We start from the raw sequence: 21,113 nt of genomic DNA on the forward strand, positions 1-21,113 counted from the left end.
TCATTAACTACATTATTTAAATTATAGAAAGTTTATAATATTTTAGCCTTTGTGGAATTAACCTTCCTCTTCCCTGCTTTTTCATAATTTGTATTGCTATTTGTAAATGTTTATTTTCCATGTGAGGCCTAGAAGAACCTTATCCACCTTTAGAAAGAAAAAAAAAATCTTTCATTTTTTACCAAAATTAACATCTTTGTTATGTCAAGTTTCCTACTCAAGAAGAGGTCTTTCTATGAACAGTGGGAAATTTTAAAAGAACATCATTTATCTACTTTTATCTGTAAAACTGAAGAGTAAGGCAAAATAGACTGCTTCAATTTAAGATCTTTAATGTGTTGTAATAAATTACTAGAATTAATCATGCTAATACTTAAATCATCACTATTATAAATAGCTTACATCTCTTATTTATAAATCATGCTCAGAAAACTACTTAGTATACAATTCAATTCATATCACAATCTAAAATAAATTTTAAAAATAAAATTTCAAATTGCTAAATTCCACTAAATTTAACATATAATAGTGTAAACAAAAAAAATCAAACCACTATATTCTAAGAATAGGATTTAAGTCACTGAGTCCTGCATAAAATATAATTTTACAATAATCACTTAAACAGAAAAATCAGTATGAACTGACATGAAAAAAATACTAAAATTATATTGTTAAGTCAAAAAGCAAAGATGTATTTGCAAAGCAATATATATATACACTATATACACATATACATATATATAGCATGTTCTCATTTCATAAATAATAGGATATACTCATGTGTTCTACATTACATAATATGCACATATACATATGTATATATACAACATAGGTATATACATTATATATGCTACACATATATTCACACACACATAAGAATGCATGCATACAGAATTCTAGATGGAAACCCAAACTGTTAGTAGTTATTATTGGTAAGTGGCAAGATAAGAGATTCACTGTTATATATACATAGTTATATACTGTAAAATATCTATTTTTGTAAGGAAACATTCCATATTTTAAAAAATACATATAATTTTCAATACTGGGACAGAACCTGGGGCAGAGTATCACAGAGCTATTTTTCAGACAGAATCTCACTAATTTGCCAAGTCTGACCTTGAACTTGCAATCCTCCTGCCTCAGCCTCCCAAGTCACTAGGATTATGGGCATACACTACTATATCCAGCTACAATTTTAAAATAAAAAAAAGTAAAAGGATAAGTCAAAAATTGATACAGAAAAAAGTTAAAAGTACTTAAAATATTTAAAAGTTAAAAACATAACTAATACTCTTATGTGAAAAATCTGAAATATTTACAAAAAAATAGACATTTCTCAATAGGCAAACAGTACCTTATAATTAAATGGGCAAGTTAATACATCAAGAACCCAATAACATACAAGAAGAATTTTAATATTTGCAAAAGAACAATAAAAATGATGACAATATTTATAAAATGTCAAAAGTACAAAAATTTTAATAAACACAGGTTAGTTCAATCAAGTTAGTAAAGTGTTTCAGTTTATTGCTTAGGATATAAAACAAAACTACTCATTCATGGCTCAATGAGGTCAAGTACTATAAGTTGGCACAATTGTTCGAGATAAGAGTTCCACATTATATATCAAGATTTTAAAATGTCCATATATGTTGATGTGGCGAGTAAACTTACAAGAATCTTCTGAAAGCAAATAGTTGAAAATGCAGCTAAAATTCTAAGGAAATGAAACAACTCAAGTGCTCCCTCTATTGGGAAATAATCTGAAACTAAAATCTGACATCTGGTGTTTGCTGTGATAATAGCATGATATTGACTAAAGGTCTGATAGTCCTGTGGCAAGCGATGCGTTTTAACTGTGTTTGAAACCTAAAGCCATTTGGAAATAGGTCTGTGAGTGAAAGAAAAAGTTTCATATAAACTCCTAAGAGGAATTGCTAGACATTTGCTGTCCTTTTCATAATTTTTCTTCTAATTACAAGAGAAGGAATAAGGGGAGGTGAAGAAAAAGTTCCCTCAAGGAAAAAACATGTCACCCAAGAAGTGCACACAATTGAAAAAGGGCTGGGACATTTACAATACCAGCACTGCCAAAGTGGGTAAGGAAAAGAGGAGAGGTGAGCAGTGGCTGGTTTCTCTTTCTTACCATATTCTTTGGTTGTAGCACAAGGCCAAGATCAGAGAGAGCAACGGTCTCTCAGCACTTGGGTTTTATAATTGGAACTAAGTTTGAGAATCTTGGGCAGTTAGATACTTGGGAAAAGTGAACTGGGGTGTCAATTCTAGGTACGATAATGAAGAAAAAAGCTCATCTGTATTTTATAACTATAGGCTATTTTCATTTTCCCCACATTGAATTTTAATGCAGCCATCACAGGCAGGAAGGAAAAATTAATCCTTGTACTCTGAGTGTGCTCTTCCATCACACCTTTTTAGAGATAAAGAATACCAAAACTTTAGGTGTGTTAGAGACAACTTATAGAAATTTAATATATAACTATTTCATGTTCTTTCTCACAATTGAAATCACAAACTTGATTAAAAACACAAAGACAATCAAATGATATATTATTTGATGAGACTCTATTATAGTGGATGCGTTAATTTCCACCCCAAATCACACTATCTTGCTCCCAAATTTTGAGAAGATTAAATTCTCAGTTGTTCCTTTTATTTTGCCTCATTAGTATTGGTTAAAACTCATGAGTTTATATATCACAATAATGAGAGTGAATACTCATTATTGCTAAAATACCTAGCAGTTTACAAAAGCTAGTGGGCATCCATCCTGGACAGACACAAGACAAGTACATATCTCAGGACAGCTGAGTGTGTTACCTTTACTGACTCCTTTTATTATCATTCCTGGCCATTGCTGCATCATAAAATACTTGGTGCTGTTTACCAAGGGGTCATCTCTCCCCAGTAAAAGCCATTAACTGGTTTCAGAATTATCTGCTTCTCATTCCCTCTTTACTGTCACGTTAAATCTCAAATAGATTATGCATATTTTTCTGCAACTGCTTTGACTTGTTTTGAATCTCATATTAACTTTTACATCTTTTCCATGTTAGCAATCACAGCTTTCTAGGATTCCATGAAATTTCATTGAAATTATACTATACATATTTAATCAGTGAACTAATTCACACATTTTAATTTCGCCTTTATGATGATGTAATGGATAACCTTTTGTATAAATCTTTGTACACTTTCTATCATAACAGGAAGACAAATTTTTAAAGGTAGTATTGTTAGATCAAAGGAATGTGATCTATTATTTCTATTATAATTTTTATTTCTTTATTTTTATGTGGTGCTGAGAATCAAATCTAGTGCTTCATACATGGTAGTCAAGCACTCTACTACTGAGCCACAAACTCAGCCCCCAGGCTTGTTTTATATTCATGAATATATCTCATTGCACTATAACATGCATACAGACAATTGTGTCATCATTTAATATATTGAAGAGCTTTCAGAAGGTGAACACACCTGTATAACCCATCCAGGAAAATAATAAAAATATTAACAAAAATCCAGAAGCCACATTCATATCTTCTTCTACTTACTATCCTTCTCACAAATAACTAATTCTTGACTTCTAAAGCCAAAGGTTAGTTTTACCTGGTCTGAGATTTTATATAAAGAGAATCATATAATTTGTAATATTTTCTGTCTTCTTTTTAGTATATGTATTTAAAATATTTGATAGTGCAATGGAGATCTCTCATTCCTCATGTATTGGACTCTCAGAATAATTTCACACCATTGACCATCTCTGTGTGTTGACATTTTTCTTCTGTCTCTTTCATGGCAGTCATTTCCTGGCATTCCTCCTATCTTCTGACTCATTCTTTTATTACAGAGTCTTTTACTTCACTTTCCTTAAATATTTGATTTATTCAAGGTCCAGTTTTGGACAATCTCAGTCAGACTTCTAGCCATTGTTACCATCTACACCCAATGTCTCCTAAATATATATTTGTGTCCCAGAAAACTTCTCTGAGCTTAAGACTCAAATATTCATCTTTTTAAAAATTTTTTTAGTTGTATATGGTCTCAATGCCTTTATTTGTTTTCATGTGGTGCTAGAATTGAATCCAGTGCCTCACACTTGTGAGGCAAGTGCTCTACCACTGAGCTACAACTCCGGCCCATGAAATATTCATCTTGATCTCATCTGTTGCATGTTTCAAAACTCTACATTCCCAAACTGAGCAAACATTTTCCTGTTCCCAAATGTCCCAGACCTGGCACTGTTCCAGTGTTTCTGATCTCAGTGGAAAAATATCACCAGGTATAGGTTTCACAACATAGAAGTCCAGGAGTCAACTTGACATTTACATCTCACTATGCCCTACAGCCACTAAAATTACAAAGTCCTGGAAACTTGTTCTCCTGAATAGCTTGGGTAACTGTGAACTTTCACTATTTTCATTGTGAGAACATTCAAATGTAAGCTACTATTTGCTTAGATGATAGCCTCCCAATTAATTCCCAAACAAATTATACTCTGGTTAAAACTCTTCATGGGTTTATATATCACATTGAATAATTTCCTTGAATCAGCAATTAAAGCCTGGTTTTGACCTGGTCACTTCCTACTTCTTGAGTCTCCTTTCCCTTCACCCCATTGTTCTTCTCTCCTTACTCTAAATATTTCTTCACACATCCCTTAAAAGGGTTTAAAATAGGCTTGAAAGTTGAGAGATTCTACCCAATGTGGCTATCTGGAAGAGAAAAAAAAGAAAAGAAGATGATACATGCAATTTGATAGAAAAAAGTTTTTGTTGTTGTTGTTGTTGTTGTTTGTGTTTTCAAATATGTGTTCCCTTTGGGGGATGAAGATGGAGGTGGAAAATTCAGAAAACAATGAGATAAAGGATAATCACCTTCAAAGAGTTTCAAGCTGTTTAAGGGGCCAATTAACATAATGACTAATAGTATAGTGTAGTTGCATGGTTTAGAGTCTGACAAACTCAGGTCATGGTTATGACTCAGCCATTTAAAGCCTGCATAACTTTTGGTGAATCACAATATAGTTAAGCCAAAACTCTCACAATAAGAGACTGCCTCATCGGTCATATGGATTAAGCTATGTATATCTAGTATTTGGTAAAGTTAACAGAGTTAAATGCTAAATAAGTGGTAGGCAAATTATCATTAAAAAAAATAAGTCTATAATAGTATTGTCATATATTAGACAGGAGTAACTCATACTTAATCAATGCTTAAGATAATAAGCATCCCAGGGGCAAAAATTAGACCATGTTCTCCCAAGAGGTTTATGGACTCCTGTTATTTGGTGCTCCTCCCTCTGACACCAAGGACAAGTTTCTAGGTAACCACTGACTCAGGATGAACTAAACATGTATGCACTCTCAAGGAGTCTTATTGTTTATTAAAATTTACTCAGTGTAAATCAGTTTATTTTCCTTTCTCAGAATAACCACCAAAAATTTGGACTTACCCTTACCTCTGTGGTCAGGATTTGGTGACTCCTGTGAGAATAAGAAAACAAGCTTATATGGCCTATATGGCCAAGTCAACTTCAGCCAGTCTAGACAAACCCAACTGTTGTGTTTACACCTGTTTTTATTGTAAATGCAGGACACAGCTTATGAGGTTTATCTCTTCCTTTACTTTCCTTGAAAAATACACATATATGAACAAAACTGAAACCCGAAGAAAAAAATAAACATTGTTGGCATAGGAGAATAAATTATTAATTTAATTATTTAAACATTTATATTTCCTTTAAGAAAGGATATACAATTTAATGAAAAGAATGACTTGAAATCAAAATTACAGAGTTCTGGCTTTGCCTTCAGCACTGATTGTATAGAGTACAATCTTGACAAAATCATTTATTTTCCCTGGACTTCAAATCCTTGCTATGTAATAAGAGGGTTAAATTGTATTATCAAAATTCCTGTATATGTGTGTGTGTGTGTGTGTGTGTGTGTGTATCTATACTTATATGGCAGTTGTATACACACATATGTACCAATAAGGAATCTTAGTATTTTAATGAAAAAGCATATTATAAGTAAGGGGGCCAGACAGAGGATGGATAAGTTCTACTCCTACATTGTCATCTGTTTATAGCATTAAAAATCCCTATATTTTCATCCATCCAAGGCAACTGAGAGGTGGGAACCTGTTGGAAATGCAAATTCTCAGGCCCAACACTATATTTACTAAATCAGGAACTGTGGAGGAGGGACCAGCCATCTGTGTTTCAACTTGCCCTCCAAGTGATTCTGATAAACACTAAAAGGTGAGAACCACTGCCTTTGAACATTCCCAGAGGAGAACTATTCACTAATATCATAGGCATAAACAGGAAGCCAACAATTAAAGGGGAAAATGCAGGACACTTAACAGAAAACTCAGAGCAGAGGTGGTAGAATAGAGGTTAGTTAGTGAGACATAGCAATGAGGGTCTAGGAAGTTTCATGATTGCAGGGAACTTGGTATGGTTGTGAAAACACAGAGCAGAAGCCCAAACAACTAGCCACATGCTCCTGTGTTAAATCATTATTTTTTCTCATGAAATAATTTTTGCCTATATGCTAAGACCTGCTGACTTTAGAAACTTCTTCCCTATAGTGAATCCTACAGAAGAAAAAACTTCCTCTGCTCTTAGCCACAGCTATACTCCTGACAACTACAGTTATATACAGCAGAAACCTGAGGCAAGATTAGCCAAGACTTCTCAGATGATCCTGCACATCTTCTCTGGCCTCTTATCACCAGGTTTAGTTCTCCTCTACTGGCAGCTTAGAGAGTGTGTTTGGGAAAGCAAGAAAATTTCTGGAGTGTTACTGGGCTAAAGGTGAGCTTGGTCAGAGAAAGGTTTGGGGGTAAGAATAAGCCTGTGAAAACGACAAGGCAAGAACTCAGCATGGACACTCTTGAGAAGATTTATAGATGGCATGTTGTCATCCAGAACATTTCCCTGAGAGGGGAATCCCCGGCTTTGCAGCTTCCTGGCCAGTGTGAGGGCCACCAGCCGGCTATAACCTTTCCTGCGATGATCTGGCAGGGTGTAGCCGTGGCACATGGTGGCAAACTGGTCTGTGATAGACCAGGATACCGGGTTTCCCTTGTCATCACGGACACACACACTGGGGAAGCAGGAGATGAGTTTGGCAATGTACCGGAGACACTGCTCATTGCCACCCCTTGACCAAGTGCGGTTGAGGAGATCAGCATCCGCAACACTCAGATAGGTGAGTCTCGGGGAAGACCCCGTTCTAAAAGAAATCAAGATGAAAAAAACGCATGAGCTCAGGATTCTGTGACAATAAATAACCAATTTTCCCATACTGAATTAATTGAATTGGCCAAAAAATAAAACCAAGTTTCTTAATATGCCGGGCATATGTACATACTCTGGAAATGTTAGCTCTTCTAAGGCCTCATCTTAAGCTGCTTTTCTCCAGGTTAAATATTCTCATTTTTTCCAGCGTTTCTCTTTTTTTATGGACTGCTACTCTGCACTACGTTGATTCCAATGATATATAAGTTTCTAGGGGTTTACTAGAATACTACATAAAACCTCTGCCAATAAGATAAAGTGAGTGGTAAGATTTTTTAAGAACTGAGACAAATTACACAGTTGAAAGCCTATGAGGCTGATTGTGTCTTGGAATTTGACTTCATTTTTGAATTGATCAATATCATCAAGACCATTCTCAGTGAACATTAAGAGACTGATATTATAGTTCTTGCTATGATTTTTGTAAGTACAATTTCATGGTATTTTTCTTAGCAGCTGTATAGTGTTAGCTCACATTTTAGACATGCTGTCGGCTATGGCACTAGACCATTCATTAAGTGTGAGGAAAACCAATTTTATAGGATTTCAAATCAATTTTAAAAGTGAACTTCAAAGCAAGAACAAAGAATTCTCAGACAAAAATGTTGCTGCACACAAAAACATTGCCAAGGCCCCTGGCAAAGAACAGTTATGTTAGAGATTCTGACCTGCTGTCTACAGGGCAGAGCATTCAAAATGGAGTCCACAAGTTTGGGTAATGATTTATATATTAAAGACAAAAAGACATTACTAGAAAAAAAACACAGGGGATAAGCTCATGACATTTGAATGAGCAAGAATTTTTGAATAAGACTTCAAAAGCACAGAAAAGAAACAAATACACAAATGGGATTATACCAAATTAAAAATTTTCTGCATAGCAAGGGAATAAATGAAAAGAATAAAGACACAATCTTCAGAATGGATGAAACTATACATCTGTTAGTTTGTATCTAGAATATAAGTCAAAAATCAAGAGAAAAATATCAAAATAGCTCAATTTAAACATAGAAAATAAACCTAAATAGACTTTCTCAAAATAAGACATGCAAATGGCAAACAGGTATGTGGAAAAAACACTTACCAATATGAAAAACTCAAAAGATAACAAGTGCTGGTGAGCAGGTAGAAAAAGGCAACCCTTAGTGTTGGGGGAATGTAAATTAGTCAGCCATTATGGAAAACAGTGTGGAAGTTCCTCAAAAAGAAAAATAGAACTGTCATCTGATCCAGTAATCCTGCTCCTGGGTATATATTCAAAGGAAATAAAGTAAGTATGTAAAAGAGAAATCTACGCTAAGAAATGGAACCAATCTAAGTGTCCTGATAAATGGATAAAGAAAATGTGGCATCTATATACAACAAAATACTAGTCAGCCACAAAAATGGATTAAGTCATATCATTTGCAACAACATAGATGGAACTTGAAGAAATAATATTAAGTAAAATATGCTAGATTCAGAAAGACAAATATGCTAGGTACTGCATGATTTCACCTACCTAAAGAATCTAAAGAAATTGATCTTGAAAAAGAACAACAGTGGTTACTAGAGGTTAGGGAATGTAGGGGAGAGTACCATTTTTTTAAATAAATTCTTATGATTTAGAGATACATATTAAATTATTAAGGGATATAAATTATTTAAGGATATAAAGATAATATTTCTTTCATTCCCTTAAAATAATCCAGATGGTGCAAAGATATGTAGGGATGTGTATTAAATAAGACTATCTATATATTGGTGGGCAGTTCTTTACACTATTGTCTCAAATTTGTTGTGTATTTGAAATTTTAATAGTTTAAAAAACAGTAAAAAGAAAGTCCATTTGCTTTCCTGTGACTTCAAGTGTCTGTTCTTCCCCAGGTTTAGTCTTGTTACACTCAATAATTCCTTCCATATGTATCATAGAAGAAAAGGAAATTAACAATCATCAATATGGGTATTTTTCAAGCACCTTGTTTCATTCGTTTACAAAAACAATGTGAAGATGATATTATGTCCTAATTCTTGAGGAAAAGAAATTAAGGCCCAGTAAGGTTAAAATGAAGGAATGGCATTTAGTAAATGACAAAGCAAGAACCTCAAAGTAGGAGAAAATAAGAACAAATGCAGATACAAACTAACAAATGGATTCAAATATTGCTTTATGGAGCTGGATTTCTTTGGATTATTTCCTGGTTCTAAAATTTACTTCTATATATTACTTCAAATCTATTAAAAATGGAATACTCCTCCTCCTACTATTACTACTTTATAGGCCTGTGGAAAGGATTAAGGGGAGATATATTTTAAAACTTTAATGCTATATATTTAAAATCTCAATAAAGTTCATTATATTATACCCCTTTCCTAAAACAACAAAAACAATCACATCCATTTTGGATTCAGACAAGAGAGATTATTTAGAATTATGTTGGGGAGGAGAACACCAAGGATTGAGTTTTCTATGTGCACTATGAAAATGCAGGTATTCTGCGGGCACAGTGGCACATACCTGTAATCCTAGTGGTTTAGGAGGCTGATGCAGGAGGACTACAAATTTAAAGCCAGTCTTGCAACTTAGGAAGGCCCTAAGCAACTTAGTGAGACTGTGTCTAAATAAAAGATGAAAAAAGACTGGGGATGTGGCTCAGTGTTAAAGTGTCCCTGGGTTCAATCCCTGGTACTGAAAAAAGGCAGGGGGAGGGGGTGCAAGTCTTTTGAGTTCATTTACAACTATGGATAGAGACCCTTACTTATTTTCAAAGAAATTATGAGCACTGAAGCATGATGGAGAGGGAAAGAGTAACACACACACACACACACACACACACACACACACACCAATCAAAGGTGTTCATACAATAATCTAATACAGAAATGGTAAAGATATAAAATGTATGGATATAGGTTTGTTCATATGTGTGTATAAACACACACACACACACACACACACACACACACACACTTTTAGTATAATGGTCCAAAACCAAATGTTTAAATATTCCTAAATGATACCAAGAGCTCCAGTTTTTACTATCTGGTCTTTCACAGCACTTAAGTCCTATCCCAAATGCAGAACTTAGTTTACATACAGGAAACTGGTATCTGGCAGAGATGAAACAGGAGAAAAATGAACAGCCTTGAAGGAAGTCAGCTTTATATCCAATTGCTTTGAATTGGCAACAGCTTTGGAAGCATCATATAACTCACTCTGTAGCCCTGTGGAAAGACAAACAAAAAAAGCAAATTGCTTTAGTGTTTGTATACTGATCATCAATACCACCCGTTTGCTACCTTGTATTATCCTAAACTTACCACACACACACACATACACACACACATACACACACACACACACACACTTATTATGGCTATTCTCTATCTCATTTTTTATTATTTTTTGGAGACTTTTTGAATTCTCATCACATTGCCACCCACCATAACCTTTCATGGAAAGTTCTGTTGGAAACATCCCATGAGAATTTGGAATTTTGTTGTACAAATTTTTATTTGTTTTTTATTACTTGGACAGATCTAAACTCCTTGAAATAAGGTACAATGTCTTATAGCTCTAAAAATCTACAATTGACTATTAAACTAGAATTGTAAGAATTTAGATTTGTTTGACAAGTTAACTTTAAAGTTTCTCTTCCAGCCTGTTGCCAAATTCTCCGTTATGGTATTTAAGGTGGAAACTGAGTGTTGATGAGATTTATCCTGAACTTTCTCAGATCCCACTTATTTATTATAGCTATACTGTAGTATTTATAAACCTTTATTCTGTACTTTTCAGATTTAAAGCACTATGCTCAGGCACTGCTTCACAGTGGTAGAGAAAATTGTCTGGTCCTTCTTTGTTCTTATATAGCTTATAATGAGTCCTCTCTCCACCTCTCCAACTCCCCAGTACTCCATTCTTTCCACTCAGAATCCTGATTAATTATTATATTCTCTGGAAATTGACTTTCCTTCATCCTTCATTTCCTAATGGCTTGTTCCCTCCCCTCTTGCGAGCCACTTCTCAGTGTGGCCTTGAAAGTTCTTGAAAAAAAACATAAATGGGAAGCCATATCCAACACAGTGTGGTATCTAAGCCTTGGTTCCACACTAGAGAGTTTAGCCTTAGAGAAGATAAGAAGGCTTCAAGTTGATGCCATTAAAATTACAAATGCTATGGTAGCATTCAATATTTTAAACTCAAGTTACATCTAAATAATTTGAAGGGTTTTCTATGAGAAAAAAAATAGGCAGCACCAATCAAAGGTGTTCTTAAAATAATCTAATATAGAAATGGTAAAGATATAAAATTTATGTCTATAGGTTTGTTCCTATGTGCGTATGTCTGTGTCATATATATATATATATGACACACACACCCACCCACATCTGTGTCATACACACACACACACACACACACACACACACACACACACACAAATACCTATCTATATATCTCTGATATATATGATAAAAGTGGGAAAGGAAATGATTGCATAACATATGTCTTGCATATGACCTCACCTTGTATTTGAAAAACTTGGTTCCAGTTAATGACATCATGTTCTTCCAATAGCTGTTGGTAAGCCCTGACATCCTTGTAGAACACAGCATAGGCATTAGTATAATGGTCAAGGTTATCTGTCTCAGCCTAGGACAAAAGACATAATCATGAAAACATGAACATATCATCTGGATAACCTAAATCCTAGAGAACTTTGGTATCATTAGCTAGGCATGCCTATCTAATTTTCTGTTACAAAAATTAATCACCTAAAAACAGTAAAATGAGAATGAGGCTAATGTGCTGCAGCTTGAAGAGAAATAGTTTTCTTGATTCTTGATTTCTTTTTCTTGATTCTTTTGGGGGGGATTAAAGAGGTTTCAAGACATTTATTTCACATTTTTCTCATATCTAATTTATTTTTGAAAGTAAATAGGGGTCAGGTATAGTGATATACACCTATAATACCAGCTGATGGAAGCTGTAGGGAGGCTAAGGCAGGAGGATTACCTAAGGCCTTCAGTTTGAGTTTAGGTTGCACAATATAGGAAAAGTATCACAACTTTGTGGTGTGTGTGTGTGTGTGTTATCTGAGTCTTGACTTCTTGCTCAGGGAGTTCAACCTCAGAAAAAGTAAGAAGTCTCAAATTAATGCTATTAAGGTTATAGATGCTATCTGGCATCCCAAATTACAAAAGTGAATTACATCTAAGATATTCCAAGGTTTTTCTGAGAAAAAAATATATAATGTATATGTAATATATATTTAATATATTTTATATAAAATATTATATATCATATATATTATTACATAATATATATTAGTATATAATGTATATTATTACATAATATATTATTGCATAATATACAATACATAATATTATATACATAATATATAGTATATACATATATTTAATATATTTTTTATATAAAATATATAATATATAGCTATATATTATATATATAAAGGGCAAAACTCAGTGAATACATCTCTAAGAATCAAAGCTTCATGAATCTTCCTAATTTGGAGGACAGCATGGATTTAATCACTTTAGCTTCACTGGGTCTCAGAGGCAGAATGGGGCCAAGTGTTTAGTCTTCTTCCATATTTATCCCCATGACCAAAATCATTGGTCATAAGGAATCATCCATACAGAAGAAGCTGGTATGTATGTGGCCATGTGTGCTTCATGCTTCTAGAGATGAAGAAGCACTAAGGAAACACTTTTGGACTAGAGGTCTTCCATAGGCCTGACACTCTGAAACCAGTCACATTAAAAAGTTATGGTGAAAAAAAAAAATGGGCTGGGGTTGTGGTTCACTGTTAGAGCACTTGGCTAGCACATGTGAGGCACTGGGTTCAATTCTCAGCACTGCATAATAAATGCATAAATAAATAAATAAATAAAATAAGGTATTGTTGTGTCCATCTACAACTAAAAATTTTAAAAAAAAAGGAATGGTGAACCTCACACAGTAGTGAACACCTATAATCCCAGCACCTTGTGAGTTTTTTTTTTAATATTTATTTTTTTAGGTATCTGTGGACACAACATCTTTGTTTGTATGTGGTGCTGAGGACTGAACCCGGGCCGCACGCATGCCAGGCAAATGCGCTACCACTTGAGCCACATCCCTGGCCCACCTCGTGAGTTTGAGGCGGAAGGATCTCAAGTTTCAAGCCAACCTCAGCAATGGCAAGGCACTAAGTAACTCAGGGAGAACCTGTCTCTAAATAAAATACAAAATAGGGCTGAGGATGTGGCTCAGTGGACAAATGCTCCTGAGTTTAATCCCCAGTACCCCCTGCACCCCCCAAAAAAACTAACAGTGAACTATGTAGTATATCAAGATAATATATATGACTTCTAAGGTCATGCTAGTCCCTTTACCTAATCTATTTTTTTCCAATTGATACCAATTCTTGTTTTCATTTATTTGCCTTTCAAAAATTTACCTCTCTCTGCCTTCGGGTGATAACAGCTTTGAAGTCTGGCCATGAATCTAGTACCACTTCCTTTTGAAAGGGATTCCCACGATTTATGTTCATCACTGCTCCATAAACCTGAGCCAGAGAACCAAGAAGGACAAACCAATCACAATACCATCTGTTTCAATTGCATATTACACTCTTTTGTTCCAGTATATAATCATGGCCATTAGAGGGGAAATTAAAAATATATTCACAGACAAATACATTATATACATATATAAACTTCTTTACTGTTATCAGGGCACATGAAAACTGGTAAAAAGTCTACTAAAGCCTACGAAAACTCTCCCTAAACCTAGCTTTTACAGTGCAACAGTAAAAGAGTCTTAAGTTGATAGACTTACTAGGTGAGACTTGCCACAGATTGCTGAATAAACCAGAATCTTATGGCCTATACATATTTTAAAAGTCCCACAGATATTCTTAATGTTTAGCTGATTTTGAACATACTATTCTATCCAAAAATAACTTGTAAAATGCAACTACTCATTCAAGCCTGAATAACAGACACTTGAAGGCAAAACAAACCCAAATTAAAAATAAAAATTTGCATTTATTTCAGATTTGATGGAGCAAGGCTTTGTAAACATTCCTTGAGGGTCATATCTGGGTCTCATTCAGTATTTTATTGATGGAACCTGAAGTTGCTGATGGAATGTTTAGTGACTGAACAGTACTGGAGCAATATTAGAATGTGCCTTTCACATCTTTTTTTTTCTCCGCTAAGAAAAAATATCTCCCAAGAAACATATATATGTGTGTTTATAAAGGTGGAAAAAAGATATAGTGATAGGTAACAAGGACTGCTGAGTTATGGGATGAGGTTCCTAGCACTTTCATAAAAAAATAAAAATAAGAATCTAAATATCCATCAATGATGAAATGAAGAAATAAATTTTGACATATTTATCCTATAGATTACAAAACAGTAATAAAAGTGAATAGACCACAGCTACATGGAATCACTACGAATCTCACACAAAAAAGTTATGCAAAAGAAGCTGGGTATTTTAAAAAAATAAACAAAAAACACTTTTTGTGTGATTTAATTTATTTACATCCCCAAACAGTAAAAACTAAATCATGGCTTTGGAAGGTGTCCAATTTTAGGGAGCAGGGAGAGGTGGTGGTCAAAAAAGGAGCAGTGGGGGTTGAGAAGCAGCCTCTGAAGTAAATGTTCTTTCTCTACCAGAGTGGATGTTACATAGGTATTTGCTTCATGAATATTCACTGAGTTGCATAATTACATTGTGTGCAATTTGTAGAATGTATTGGACTTCAATGAAACATATTTAAATTAGTGAAAAATATTTAAATTGTAAGGGGTTTGGAACCTACATTTTACTTCCATTATCATGACCTGAACCCAAACCACACACCTACTTCACTCAACTTTTCTCAGTCTAGAACAATATACAACTTTCTTCTCTTTTACCTAATCTGTAATCTCCCTTGAATATGCTCACAGAGTGTGTCTTTCTGTATTGAGTGTGGTTTATATGAATGTGTAACTTGGATCATACGGAGTGCAAACCAAAGAACCAAAATAACCTGGAAGGTAATTCTTATTCAGTTAATCATTAAATTCTGCAAATACCTGTCTTACATGTACACAATGATGTTTACTAAAATGTTGTCATGTAAGGAGACTATACATCCTTATTGAAGAATGTAACCTAATTATGATTGGAATGTTCAAAAGGCTAAAAGGGAAAAACTCTTTTAGTATTCAAATTCTGAAAGAAAAAAAAACGTGTTTGTATATGATTTGGAAATAACTGAAATATTTGGCATTGGTAAAAAACAAACAGGCTCTTCTAATAGCTGGTGATTTAAAGGGTGAGTGTTGAGTGTGGGGGTTGCCTAGGAGGAAGTAAAGTTGTTGGGCAATCAGCAGTTAGAGCTTAGAAGGAAATTTAATCAAACACTAAGCTGAGGTCATAATACACATAGCCATAATCTCCATAGAATTGAGGAAGGGTGAACAAATAAAACTACATTTACTTCAACTTTTTAATTCTCAAACATCTTTTAGGACTCCATGAAGGTCACTGAGGCCTTTTTAATTATCTCTGGAAGAAGAACTAGCCAGATATATTATAAGAGCAAAAAAAGCCTACTAGCTTATTGCATAAATTAACTTCAGTGTCAGTATTAAAAATAAGAAAATATAGATCTCATTGAAAGAGGAAAATCTTTTAATATTCAGATTCTAAAAGTAAAATTTAAAAAACAAAACTTCTTTGTGTAAGATTTGGAATCAATTGAAAGATTAGGCATTGGTAAAAAAACATTCTTCCAGTAGCTGCATATTCAAAGGATGAGTGGTGCTGAATGCTTTTTATAGTACTTTTTCTGATTTGGCAGCCATGTAATCTCAAATTATTATTGGATATTTCCTACCACATGCATTTTAAGAACTATCAATAAGGCAAGATGACCAGATTTAATCAACACAGTACCATGCACCAGGAGACTCCAGTTAGACCCCTTTGTTTTAGATTTTAATGAACATAAGAATTATCCAGGGTATTAAAATTTCAGGACTCTGGTCTCCATCTTCAAAAATTCAGATTTATTATTTGTTTCCTGAGTGATTTTCATTTCATTCCCATTTGAGAACAGGTTGTACAACTGTCTTTTTGCTCAAGAAACTCAGCCATTCAAAGGCAATTTCATTGTAAATGCTTATAGCAGTTCTAGTTACACTTATTGTAAATTTTTTTTTTAAGTACTGGAGATTGAACCCAGGGATACTTTACCACTGAGTGCCATCCCCAGTTCTTGTATTAGACAGAGTTTAAGATATTGAGTCTGGCCACAAATTTGAAATTCTCCTGCCTTACCTTTCCAGTTTCAGGGTTACAGGTGTGTGCCACTGTGCCTAGCCACTTATCATAATCTTTTGATTAATGACATCTTCCAAAGTGGCACTGAGTTATCTGTTGGCCCTCCTGGATTTTAGACCACAGGTTTGATGGCCAACAGAATTGCTGAAAAAAATTATCAATGCCTAAATTTCAGTTCTATTGTTTACTAGGTTTATGTTCTTTATTTCAGTGCCATGCTACACCTTTTGCCTTTTAAAACATTTTATTAAGTTAATTTTTTTTGGGGGGGTAACAGGGATTGAACTCCAGGACACTCAACTACTGAACAATATCCCCAGCCCTATTTTGTATTTTTATTTAGAGAAAGGTCTCACTGAGTTGCTTAGCACCTTACCATTGCTGAGGCTGGCTTTAAACTCACGATCCTCTGTCTCAGTCTCCCGAGCCACCATTTAAAACATTTTAAAACTCAAATTTACTTTAGAAACAATGTATCCCAGAATTATTAAATATCCCTAGAAGTCCTCTAGAGTGATTGTCAAAAATCTGCTGGGCCTTATCCACAATCCATTGTATCACTATTTGGCAGGAGACAGCTGGAAAACTATGTTTATAAAGCATGCCCAGAGATCTTAACATCAGGAGGAAAAATGGTGTGTGTGTGGTGGGGAGCCACCCCTGACCAGCATGGGCAGCTGAACTTAAGATCATTTGTGTGAATTTGCAGGGACACCAAATAAAACACAATTTACCTTTATACAAGCTTCAGGTTGGTTTCCTGGCTCTTGGCCTCAGGCTCCCCAAAAAGGAGAGCAAGATTAAAGTCACGAGAGGCTGACATAAGAGGGGACACGGTCGGAAGTGAGCTTTTATTGGGGGGACTCTTGTTCTTATAAAGTTCTGTCCAAAAAAGGGCATAAGTGACAGGACTACAAGGGACAGGTGAGTGTAACTCAATCCTGGGGCACATACCCACAAAGAAGACCCCTTACTATGCGAGCTAGACCCCGCACAAGCTACAGCTAATGTAGTGGATGGTCAGAATCTAAGGCATCAGGACTGGAAGCTGTGGTCATTCATTGTGACTACCCACAGTGGGGGGACAGCCATGAGGCTTACATTATTTTACAGACTCATGCAATTAAAAGAAAACAACTAATACAATAATAAATTAGTACAATAAAGTTTATAATACCTTGAGTGATTCAGGAAAGTGATTCTTCAATATTTTCTCTAGCATCAGTAATTTGGTAGAACAGTTTAGCACCAACATCTTCTCCAGAACTTTGCAATTCCACACCTAATTTGAAACTTGAAGTCACAATTTAATTTTTGAACCTACTTAGGAATATGCTGGTAGCCGTTTTCCTTGGGTGTATTTCTGACACTAAAGAGGGAAGAAGGAAGAAGGTGGGCAAGCGCTGGGATGAGTAAACTAGAGAACACATGAAAATGGAGACTGCTTCTGACCTAATCCTAGACAGATGAGGCTAACTGTAAACTGGGCTAAATCTCTTTATTATATACATTCAATGTACTCTGAACTCTTCCTTTAGGGCACTGAATTACAATCGTAATTTTATGTTTAATTGTGTTTTCTTTGACATAGGTCTGCCTAAAGTAGCCTGTCAATTTCATGAATTCAGGGTCTCTGTGTTCCACTGTATCTAGAGCTCGTGCCACAAGGCCTTGCAGAGCAGGGACCTTCTAAAAATAGTTACTGAGTGGATAATATGAAACTCAGGGTAAGATTTCTGGGGTTAAGTAGAGAAACTTCTTAACAGTGTGGGGTAAAGGCTAGAGAAAGACTTGAGTGGTTTTAAAGAACAAGTTGGAAAGAATCAGATGTGGGCAGAAGCTGTGGCTCATTTAATCAGATAAAATTCTGGAAAGAAAAGGACCTAAATGTAATACATATAACTTCATCTTTTCTAATGCAATTACACTTTCCAGATTTGGGAGCTCTACCTCCCCTGATTTGTTCCCAAGAAACCTTTCCCCCAACATTATGAGAGCTTGACTTTCTTTAAAAACAAAACAACTTTTCTCCCTACAGTCAATGTAAGAGTTTATCCACTTACACTCCTGGCAGTCAGGCACTAGGATGACAAAGATAATTCAGGTAGACATCAGAACCTAATGCTTCTGAGATTTGGGGGAGAGCTAGAATTGTTCCTTCATGACACATTTGCTGGATAAATTGATCTGATTTCCTTATGAGGCATGCCTCTGCAACTATAGGACACCCAGAATGTTTGGCTATGAGTTACCTAAAATCCCCTGTAAAACTCTTCCATGAGGTTTATATGGATATGAACTTCTAGGCAGCACTCAAATAGCCCTGTTGCTCTAGAGTTCACTTAGTGGTGCACTTAAGGCATCTTGTTTTCTACAGGAATCAAAGATGTACAAAGGGCCAGCGAAGCACCAGAAAATCAGGAGGCTTTTGAACCCAGGTATTTACAGTCTGGGCCAGTATTAGAGTCTTTGAAAAGATCAAGTTTCTAGATTTTTTAAGACAAGCAAAGAAAATGAGAAATGTACCCCTCCTCTCTTTACCCTGGCATCAATTCAACTTTTCTCTCACTTGTGTCATCTCTAAATAATTTTTTTTTGGTGGATATTTGCACTAAACACATTTATTCTAATTCAAAATCTTTTGATAGAAAATGAAATTATTTCAAAGGTCAGTTGCTCATAAATTTCTTAATTTACTTTTATGCCTAGAGATCTTTTTATGCCCTAATACTTAGCAAAGTAGTTAATGCAAAGAGTAGGAAAAACAAGTATTTGTTGATGTTGAAAGCTCAAAGGGAAAATATAGTTACAAAAAGAATATAGATTCAAGAGTGAGGTTAGTTCATAAAACATGGAATATAGTCCTATATATACAACTGATCTTCCTTATTCATAGATTCCATTGAGAATGTTTCTACTCACTAAAATTTATTTCTAACCCACAAATTAATACTTGTAGTGCTTTTACAGTAATTTTAAGACATGCATAGAGCAGTAAAATTTTTTCTTCCAATACACTTCCCACTAAGGTTATTCAGGGCAAACTCTGCTTTTTTGTTTCTGCTATCAATTACTGTAAACAAGTGTTCTTTTCATGGTCCCTCTAGTACCATTAAAAAAAAAATTAATGCTTTCTGTTGATTTTGCTGTTTAAAATAGTGTATAAGTGCTAATTTGACATTTCTAAGTTCAAAATGGCTGTAATGGGCCTTAAGACAAAACACATGTAACAGACAAGTTTCACTAACACATCAATTATAATGTTCTCAACCATGAGTTCAATGATAATCAACAATAATGAATCAACAGTAAATATGAAATGATGTATCTTTGAACAAAAGTACATGTAAAATAAGGTTTTGTATTACCTACTTAATGAAACCAGAGGCTTAGAGGAACATAACTTATTATTAGGTTGTTGTTTCAATATTGGCTAGGTCTGTGTTCGACATGACTATCATGAAACAAAAGGACTTTCATACACAATCAGGAATCAACTGTATTTGCAGGAAGTGAGAGCCCACATTTGATTCTGAGCTGTTTTATTAGATATCACACAGAGAAATGATCATGATTAATTATATGATTCAGATGCTCATAAAAATATCATAAGCTCTATTTCTCAGCATTTGCTTGTTTTTTCACTTATGCCATCTCTAAAGTCCAGTTCTCCAAATTTTTAATAATCAAAATCCTCCTTGATCAGGCATTAATCTACCCCTCTAGACTAAGCTCTTGCAACTCACAAACAAATTACTCAGGGTGACAAATTAAAACGAGAGACATTTCTCCCATGGGTTCACATAGAAGACACTACAGTTAACACAACATTTGAAAATACGCCTTCAGTAAACAGTGAGACATTTTATGGGATTATGTCACTAAATACAAAGATCTTTTTTTTTTTTAATGACACAAACAGAATGCAGAAATCTTCACAGATGGAGAAAACATTTTTACATATTTTTGAATTATATTAAAATGACAATTACGAACTCTGAAACCGACAAGATCACCATGTTATACCCTCCCGCTCAACACAGGTTCCCCATAATCAGTACGTGTTCTAGAATTGAAAGGTAAATGTTTATAACTCCTTTAACCTAATGGTTACCAAAAACAGACTCATGAATTAAAAGTCTTCGTCAAGAAAAATGGTCATATGCATATCAGTTTTAGGAACTGAAGATTCTTTGGAGCATTTGAAGTGTTCATTAGAGCAAGTACCTGAAATGCTTTTGATTAATATTAATCATAAACATTAGATCTGTTTTTATGGTATGATACAGCATTTACAATACAATGGTGGGGCTTTTAGGAAAAACTTTTCTTTTTAATCACTCACAATTCAATGTTCATAATTATTTTTTATATTATGAAGGCTTTTGGTTCTGAGAGATTACTCTCTATTACTCTAGTTGTGCCCAAATCACAATGCAGTTTCATATTTCATAA

General features: G+C 34.6%; 1 protein-coding gene across 1 annotated transcript; it reads right to left on the reverse strand.

Annotated features, from left to right (window-relative positions):
• Positions 1-6,544: 6,544 nt before the first annotated feature.
• On the reverse strand, positions 6,545-17,913 carry Glyatl3 (glycine-N-acyltransferase like 3). The gene is made up of 5 exons (XM_013355731.3): positions 17,836-17,913; positions 13,774-13,881; positions 11,837-11,963; positions 10,408-10,534; positions 6,545-7,265 (listed from the first exon to the last, which is right to left on the reverse strand). Exons 1-5 carry the CDS (start codon positions 17,911-17,913, stop codon positions 6,839-6,841), a joined length of 867 nt encoding a protein of 288 aa, XP_013211185.1. The 3' UTR covers positions 6,545-6,838.
• Positions 17,914-21,113: the final 3,200 nt, after the last annotated feature.

The sequence above is a fragment of the Ictidomys tridecemlineatus genome, chromosome 8, assembly GCF_052094955.1.
Source record: "Ictidomys tridecemlineatus isolate mIctTri1 chromosome 8, mIctTri1.hap1, whole genome shotgun sequence".
Lineage (NCBI taxonomy): Eukaryota > Metazoa > Chordata > Mammalia > Rodentia > Sciuridae > Ictidomys > Ictidomys tridecemlineatus.